The sequence below is a fragment of the Myotis brandtii genome, unplaced genomic scaffold, assembly GCF_000412655.1.
Source record: "Myotis brandtii unplaced genomic scaffold, ASM41265v1 scaffold633, whole genome shotgun sequence".
Lineage (NCBI taxonomy): Eukaryota > Metazoa > Chordata > Mammalia > Chiroptera > Vespertilionidae > Myotis > Myotis brandtii.
Window position 1 is genome coordinate 2346830 of NW_005370423.1, and position 9026 is coordinate 2355855.

The following is a 9026-nucleotide window of genomic DNA, read 5'->3' on the forward strand; positions in this document are numbered from 1 at the left end:
AGTCCAGGTTCAGCGAGCACGTCCCCAGCAGCAGCAGCAGAAAGCAAATCGCATCAGAACCCTTAAAATATCCGCCTGACGCGGGCCTGCTCGCCCCGGACACAGAGCGTGACATTCCCGAGGGCTGTGCAGTGACTTCAAAACAAAAACAATGCACACCCCTCCTTGCGTGCGCCCAGGCCCTGCGGCCCTCACGGGCTGGGGGATGACACAGTCGGACAGAGGCACGCTCGCCATCACAGGCCGCTTTGAGGATCGTTATTTTTAACTTCGCCATTTGATACCTGCCGTGGCTGCCGCCTTGACGTGGGTTTCGAGGGAGGGGAGAGTCTGCCCATTGAGAGCAGGGCCGCCAGCTCCTGGGGAGGAGGCGGGTGAGGGACCGGAGGCCGGGGGCCTGGTGCGGGCAGCGGGCATGGTGGGCGTGAGTCAGCAGGGCCGGCGGAGTGGAGTCCATCCGTACGCTACTCTGCCTCATTCCTGGCACTTTCACTGGGGGTTCAGAGGTACCTACCAGCTTTTTTCTTTTCTTTTCTTTTTTTTTTAGAGAAAACCCTGAAGTATAGATATGTTTGTTTTGTTCATCCTCACCTGAGGGTATTTTTTCCATTGACTTTTAGAGAGAGTGGAAGAGAGAGGGAGAGACCGAGAGAGAAACATCGATGTGAAAGAGACACACTGATTGGTTGCCTCCCACACACGCCCCAACCGGGGCTGGGGATCGAGCCTGCGGCCGAGGTACGGGCCCTTAACCGGAATCGAACCCAGAACCTTTCAGTCCTCAGGCTGACACTCCAACCACAGAGCCACACCGGCTAGGGCTGAAGTATAGACTTTTAGGGGGGAATCTCCTAGTTGTAAAATACAGACGGGCCCCACCTTACAACGGCTCGACATGATTTTTTGACTTCACGATGGTGCAAACGCGACAGGCGTTCAGTGGAAGCCACACTTTGAATGCGATCTTCTCCCAGGCCAGCGGCGGTGGCGCGACGCCCTCGCCGGATGCTGGGCAGGGGGAAGAGCGTGCCCGCCTGGAGGCTGGTGTACGCGTCCTGAGCATGTTTAAGGCGGCTGCGCTAAGCTGTCATGGTCAGGGTATCCCATGCACTTTTTAAAAATATATATTTTATTGATTTTTTTACAGAGAGGAAGGGAGAGGGATAGAGAGTTAGAAACATCGATGAGAGAGAGAGACATCAATTAGCTGCCTCCTGCACACCCCCCAATGGGGATGTGCCCGCAACCAAGGTACATGCCCTTGACCAGAAACGAACCTGGGACCCTTCAGTCCACAGGCTGACGCTCTATCCACTGAGCCAAACCAGTCAGGGCCCCATGCACTTTTTTAAAAATATATGTTTTTATTGATTTCAGAGAAGAAGAGAGAAGAAGAGAGAGATAGAAACATCAGTGATGAGGATCATTGATCAGTTGCCTCCTACATGCTCCCTACTGGGGACTGAGGCTGCAACCCAGGCATGGGACCCAGCCGGGAATTGAACCCTGACCTCCCGGTTCCTAGGTCGATGCTCAACCACTGAGCCACACCGGCCTGACTCCTCTGTTACTCTTCCCATACTCCTGCCTACACCACAGCTGTTCCAAATAAATACTCATGACTTTAAAATAAAAAAATGGGTCCCTCCTCAGAGACGTGAAGGCGTCTCTCCCAGACAAAGAACGACATCCGCCCCGTGCAGAAAGCCACCGAATGTGAGAACTTAGAAAGTCTCAAGCTCCCCTCTCCCCTCGCCCCATTTTACAGATTGGAAAACCGAGGCTCAGAGAGGGAGAGAGGCCTGCCCAGGGCCCTTACCAGACTTCCCGGACGGTGTCATTCCTCTCCAGGGCCCGCAGGAGGGCTTCCGCGCCTCGGTAGGTGACACAGTTGTTGGACAGCCTGCAGAGGAAGAGGCACCGGTGAGCTTCCCGGATGCTCGGTTGTCCCCGGGGGCCTGTCCTGTCGCAGGAGGCGTTGGGAGTTGGCCGGCCTGCTAAGGCCGCCCGCCACCCCTCCTCACGCCCCTCTCCTGCTGAGATGCCCAGTGCGCTCCCCATAGAGGCGCGGGGCCAACGGTGAGGCGGCGGCTCTCTACCCCACACGCCAGGTTCGTTGATCTGACTCGGGCTGCGCCCTCGGAAGGTGCTGAGCACGGTGGCTATTACAAGCATCTCAGTGCCAGACTTCCTGGGTCCCGGTCCAACTTCCTTTCTGATCTCAAGCGCATGAGTCCCACCTTCCTCCCCTCTGACATGGACCTAAAGGAGTGTCCACCTCACAAAGGATCGGAATTAAAGGACGGTTTGTTCTGAACCACGTGGCACCGTACTTAATGGGTGGAAAAGAATCAATGGCCCCAGCCAGTTTGGCTCAATGGATAGAGCGTCGGCCTGCGGACCCAAGGGTCCCGGGTTCGATTCCCATCAAGAGCATGTACCTCGGTTGCAGGCTCCTCCCCGGACCGGGCCCTGGTCCTGGTTGGGGCTCGTGCAGGAGGCAACCAATCGATGTGTCTCTCTCACATCAATGTTTCTCTCTGTCTTTCCCTCTCTCTTCCACTCTCTCTAAAAATCAATGGGAAAACATCCTTGGGGGAGAATTCATAAAAAAAGAATCAATGAACAGGGACATTTCATCTCAAGGGTCTTGGGAGACAGGTTGGGGATGGGTAAGGGAGGTGTCAGGCTGTCAGGGCCGATGGGGGAAGAGGCACGGGTTCCCCATCCTGTCCTTCTCATAACCCTGCCCTTCTCATAGCTCAACTAGTCAAATCACCTCCACCCCTGCCCTCCACGCCCTCCACCAAGGCGGCAACTTCTCAGAAGCGGATGCCGAGGCCATGCTATGAGTCATAACAGCCCACCGGGCGGAGTCCTACTATGTGTCCTCTGTTACCTCCACCCTCTCCCACTCAGACCCCGAGGGGCGGGCCCGATGATCATCCCCGTTCACCCCTGCGTGGCCGGGCCCTCGTCCAAGGGGCAGCAGCCGGGGCTGGTGGGGCGGGTCCAAACCCAGGCACCAGGTCCACAGCCCACACTCAACCAACGCTTGGCAGTTTGGTTAAAAGAAAGATGTAGGAGTCTTTCTATGGGGAACCAAGAGGGGGGGATCGCTTAGAGACGCTGAATGATAAGCCACGCCAGGACAGCGTGGGACAGCCCCTGCTGCACGGCCTGGCCTCCCTCGGGGCCGACTGGGCAAGTCCGTGGCCATGAGAGAGCACAGCGCCCCCTCCCCCACACCGGGTCCGGGATGGAGCGGGCATGGCCACCCGTCTCCCTGTCCTCGAGGCCAGGTGTCCCGCTCAGGCACATCCCGGCTGCACCGGGCTCCCAGCCACTTCGCCTCGTAATGAGCGGAAGCGATTTTCCCAAATATTTGGCAACTGCCCGGCCCCTCAAAGCGACACACACAGCGTCCCCCGAACAGCGGGCATGTGGGCAAAGCAGCGCTCTCCCGGAGGCCGCGTCTGCTTCCCTAGGGCCTCGCTTGCCAGGGAAAGCGCCCCTCCTCCAGCGGAAGGAGCCATCGCGATGCCCTCCGTGCCTCAGCGAGCGCCCGGCACCGAGGGGTGGGGGGGGCGGAACATTTCTCGTGTCCACACGGGCACGGACGCACGCACCCACCATAGAGCAAGCGCGCCTGCCGCCTCACACGAGCGACACCCTGGAGGTGACATCATGAGACGCCTCTCGCCTGGGCCAGAGAGGCCTGGAGGTGGGGGGCCGTGGCACCTGCTGCCGGCAACCAGCCGTGTCCCCTCAGCTCCCACCTCCCGCTCCCACGGCTGCTCGCTGGGAAGACCCCGTCCCCGCCCGAGGCCTTGCTGCCGACCGCGGAAGATGCTCACGTCAACATGAGGCGGATGGGCAGCACCCCACAGCCTGGCACCAGCGGAGGGAGCCCCAGACGCCTCGGTGATCCCAGACTTGGGGACACACCATCACCGTTATCTTCCCTTCCCTTCCCCGCCTCCCTTCACGGCTCTGTCGCCAGGGTTTGCCGGGCCCGCCTGGCCTTGCAATCCCTGCCTGCGTTTGGGGGACCCCCTCCCGCCAAGCAATACCAGCCGGTTCCGCCAGGCCGCCTGCTGGGAGGTAGCCAGGCGGGGCCCCCCTTCTGCCCGGGCCTCTGGGTCAGAGCACCCCTCCCCGCTGCTCAGGCCTGTGCGGGCCCCTTACTTGAGGACTTTCAAGCTGGGATTTCTCCTGAGCCCTTCGGCGAGAGAGCAGACGCCTTCGTCTCCGAGCTGGTTCTCCTCCAGGCTGCGGACAAGAGAGAGGACTCTGTCGAGGCGGGAACAGTCATCATGGAAGAGGAGGTCGCTGGAGAGGAGCCGGGTCCCCCCACTTAGCAAGGCCAACACCCCCAATCCACACTTGCAAATAAAGTAAGAGCAGAGAAGGCAGGTGTGGGGGGCTCCGTCCCAGAGACATTTTGGGGAGAGAATGTCCCCAAATTCTCCAGGACGTAAGAGGTCCCCTCATGTCCCAGGGACTCAATATCCATTTCCTCTTTCTTTTCTTTTTTTTAAAATATATTTTTATTGGTTTCAGAGAGGAAGGGAGAGGGATAGCGAGAGAAACATCAACAATGAGAGAGAATCATGGATCGGCTGCCTCCTACACGCCCCACACTGGGGATCGAGCTGGCAGCCTGGGCATGTGCCCTGACCGAGAATCAAACCCTGACTTCCTGGTTCATAGGTCGATGCTCAACCACTGAGCCACGCCAGCTGGGCTTCTCTTTCTTTCTTATGAATGGAAGCCTCATTTCGTTTGGGGCAGCCATGTGCTTGGTCAAACAAACAACAACAAAACCCCCAATTTCCCACTCTGCACTGCAGCCAGGGCCGACCAAGAGACCTCCCCATGGCCATGGCCAATGGGCCCCTGGGAATGCTCTCAAAAGGGGAGAGACCCCGCCGGCCCGTGCCTTGGCCCTCCCTGGAAAAGTAGACTGCATCCTGGAATGCACACGAAATGTTGGAGGTGCTGCAGCCCTCTTGTGGTCATGAGGCAACCGACCGGGAGGGTGAAGCCACAGGCGGAGGATGTGATGGGACAGAGAGAGAGTCCAGAGCCCCGCTGGCCTGTGGCCACCAGACCGGCCCTGTGCCGCCTGCCTCCGGGACGCCTGTACGCGGAAAACGGAGTCCTCTCCTGGTTGAAGCCACCGTAGGGGAGGCTTTCCCTCACCCGCAGCCCACGGAAGTCATAACTGACGCACTGGCAGCGAGGCACCCCTCTCCCAAGAAGTTCCAGGTGGCCAAACCCCGTCAGGACAGATGCCCTGGTCCGTGGGCAGAGCCAGCGAGCCCTGCCGACAGCCAAGGCCCACCCCCACCTCCACTCCACTGAGGTCCCGGTCCCTTCTGCTTCCTGGATGAATCAGCGACTCATCTGCCTGAGAGAACGTGGGACCGCCCAAGACATGTCATAAGGAGGCTAAGCTGGTGGCAACTGGCAGATGGAAAACCTGGATCCACTTCAGATGGGTCCTGCCTGTATGACTCACCGTCCATCTTTCAACTCCACCCCCCACCCCGCCTACCAGGGCGGCCCTGCCTCTCACGGCCGCTGGGCTCCGGCCACACTGACATGATGGGCTGCTGTTAGCAGTGACGTCACAGGTAGCTACAGAGGGGGCAGCGGCAACAGTGGCCACACCGGCACTGTGACAGGGGAACATGTGCGAAGTGCTTATTAAGCTCGTCCCAGGCATCACCTCGTTTAATTCTTACAAACGTGTTTCTAGTTGGAGAAAACGAACTACAGTGGGGCCTTGACTTACGAGTGTCCCGACTAACGAGTTTTTCGAGATACGAGCCATCTCTCGGCCGATTTTTTGCTTTGAGTTGCGAGCTAAAATTCGGGTTACGAGCCAGCTTCAGATACCCCACCGCTAGTTGGCGCAGCGAACGTCACAGTGAATGCCACAACATTAGCCCAGCATCATGTGTCTCACTCGTTCACTTTAAGATTTGACATACGAGTAATTTGAGTTACGAGCTCCATCAAGGAACAAATTAAACTCGTAAGTCAAGGCCCCACTGTAGACTCGGAGACTGCACTGAACTGGCCTCTGATCTCAGCCCCTTGATTCCGGGATCCGTGCTCTCACCCGTGAGGCCGCCTGGAGGCAGTACACACACCAAGGAACCCACAGTGCAGTTCAGTACGAAGAGCGAGCACCTCGCCCGGCCTGCGTGGCTCAGTGGTTGAGCATCAACCTATGAACCAGGAGGTCACAGTTCTATTCCCGGGTTGCGGGCTCAATCCCCAGTAGGGGGGTGAGCGGGAGGCAGCCGATTGATGATTCTCTCTCATCATTGATGCTTCTATCTCTCCCTCTCTGAAATCAATAAAAATATATTTAATTTTTTTTTTAAAAAGGGGGGGGGACGAGCACCTCTATGCCGACTCTGTAAGCTTCGTTCGCCAGGACACTGAGAGATGAGGGCAATCAAGCAATCACTCCATCATAGACCTTTGTCTCGTCCGCACCGCTGCTTCCCCAACGAGGCCAGGGAATGAAGAGAGGCTGGCCTCTGCCCCCCAGAGCAGGGACTCCCCCAAACTCACCAGAGTTCCTCCAGTGCCATGTTCTTCTCCAGCATCGAGGCTAAGGCTCGGGCACCCACACTGCCAATGCGGTTCCCCACCAGGCTGGATGCCATCAGGGAACAAGAACGGGTCAGAGCGGGGAGGGGCCTGGGAGATAAGCTAAGCCAGGATGCGTGGCACACACAGCCCCACTTCCCGCTCTGCTCCATTCCAGACATCAATCATTGATTACCGCATTCTTTTCCACCAAGCCCAGGCAACCAATCGATATGTCTCTCGCATCAATGTCTCTCTATCTCTCTCTCTTCTTCCTTCCTCCCTCCCACTCTCTCTCTAGAAATCAATTGAAAAAATATCTTCTGGTGAGAATTTTTTTTTTTAATATTTGATCCAACCCAAGACCTTCAACTTACAGACAGGGAAGCAAGACCCTTGAGAGGAGAAGGGGCCGCTCCAAAGTCACCCAGAAAGACTCGTGTCCTGACTCCAAACCCTCTGGCCTCTCCCTCTCATCCCTCTGCCCAACCCGGGGGGTAAAAATGAAGTTCCGAGACCTTCGGAACTGGCCCGGCTCCCCCCTCCTCATGCCGGCTCCCCAGGAGGACGGCGGGACAGACACGGAGGCTTACCTGAGCCACCTCAAGCTCTGGTGGTCGCCCAGGGCTTCCGCCAAGGCCTGCGCCCCCTTGTCCCCCACCTCGTTGCCCCAGAACCTGAAAAGGCCAGCAGAGTCAACAGTGTCAGGGCGGACGCGCTGTGTGCTCCAGACAGGCTGTGTGTGCTCCAGTGGTTCCTCCCTCTCCACGGCCCCCCCAATCCCAGAAGGGTCTCAGTGGGGCTCCCTGCTCCCAGCCAGGCGGGCCTGCCTCCGTTGTTCCCGAGGGACGGCCAACCGTTTCCCTCTGACTTTTCGGCTGCTTCACAGCAGACTTACAGGACGGTAGAGGCCCACCCCGCGCACACCCTCGGGGACGGGGAACTCACTCCCCATGGCAATCCCCATGGTTGTGGCATTTTTCTTGACATTTAGGTCAGATCAGCTTCCTGGGAGCTGTGCCCACAAGTGCCTGGACCTGCCGGGGGTGTGGCCCTGTCCCGCACACAGGAGGCTCCACTCCGGGGCCCAGGGCCTGTGGGGCTGTGCACCCCCAACCTGTCAGACGCCCCTCCCCTCGCCGCAGGCCTGGCGAGCCTCCCGCCAGCAGGAAGCTCCGAAGGGCCTGGTCCAGCCGCCAGCCTCCCCTGCGTCCTTCTCTCTCCTCCAGCAGCACCTCCTCTGGGAGCTTTCGAACATGACTGATTCCGGGGCCCTGACCTTAGGGGGCTCCCTTAACTGGTCTGCGGAGGGGCCCTGGCCAGGGCCCCTTCAAAGCCGTGCTGGTTCCTACGCACAGACAGAGGTGAGAAGCAAAGACCCGAGCTTCCTGCCACCTCGCGGGCACTGCCTTCCCCCACCCTGCCGTCCTCAGCTTCCTGTTTACTGGGGGGAAAGCAAGTGCCAGGCAGCCAAGGAGGCCACTGGCTCCCCACCTCGCCCCCCCAGCAGAGCCCGGGCTGCCCATGGGGCCTTCAGGCTCAGGAGCTTCCCCGGCCCCACACCCCTCCACAGGCCCCAAGCCCAGACCCCAACCTACCCCAGGAACTGCAGCGACGTGTTGGCCCTGAGGCCCCGGGCCAGCACCTGGGCCCCCGCCTCGGTGATGTGGTTATTCCCCAGCCTGGAGGGAAGGAGAGGAGGCTGGGAGAGCGTGGCGTGGGGAGGCCGGGTCTGCTGGGGACAGTGCAGCCTGGACAGAGGCGCCTGGACAGATGCCTTGGGCACCTGCCTGAAGGATGCGTGTGCGCTATCCGTATGGGAGCCTGCCCTGCCTGCAGGATGCATGTGTGCTATCCGTGTGGGAGCCTGCCCTGCCTGCAGGATGCGTGTGTGCTATCCGTGTGGGAGCCTGCCCTGCCTGCAGGATGCGTGTGTGCTATCCGTGTGGGAGCCTGCCCTGCCTGCAGGATGCATGTGTGCTATCCGTGTGGGAGCCTGCCCTGCCTGCAGGATGCATGTGTGCTATCCGTGTGGGAGCCTGCCCTGCCTGCAGGATGCGTGTGTGCTATCCGTGTGGGGAGCTGCCCTGCCTGCAGGATGCGTGTGTGCTATCCATGTGGGAGCCTGCCCTGCCTGCAGGATGCGTGTGCGCTATCCGTGTAGGGAGCCTGCCCTGCTTACAGGATGCATGTGTGCTATCCGTGTGGGGAGCTGCCCTGCCTACAGGATGCGTGTGTGTTATCTGTGTGGGGAGCTGCCCTGCTTACAGGATGTGTGTGTGCTATCCGTGTGGGGAGCTGCCCTGCCTGAAGGATGTGTGTGTGCTATCCATGTGGGAGCCTGCTCTGCCTGCAGGATGCATGTGTGCTATCCGTGTGGGAGCCTGTCCAGCCTGCAGGATGCGTGTGTGCTATCC

The 9026-nt window shown here is 59.4% G+C and overlaps 1 protein-coding gene across 1 annotated transcript in view; it reads right to left on the bottom strand.

Annotated features, from left to right (window-relative positions):
• NOD2 (nucleotide-binding oligomerization domain containing 2) overlaps positions 1-9026 on the bottom strand; it is a 23089-nt gene that overhangs the window by 1078 nt on the left and 12985 nt on the right. Inside the window, exons 9-13 of the mRNA XM_014528398.1 lie at positions 8208-8291; positions 7203-7286; positions 6592-6675; positions 4189-4272; positions 1820-1903 (exon numbers count right to left, since the gene is read on the bottom strand). Coding sequence (XP_014383884.1) covers positions 1820-1903; positions 4189-4272; positions 6592-6675; positions 7203-7286; positions 8208-8291 — 420 coding nt within the window. The remainder of the gene's footprint in view (positions 1-1819; positions 1904-4188; positions 4273-6591; positions 6676-7202; positions 7287-8207; positions 8292-9026) is intronic.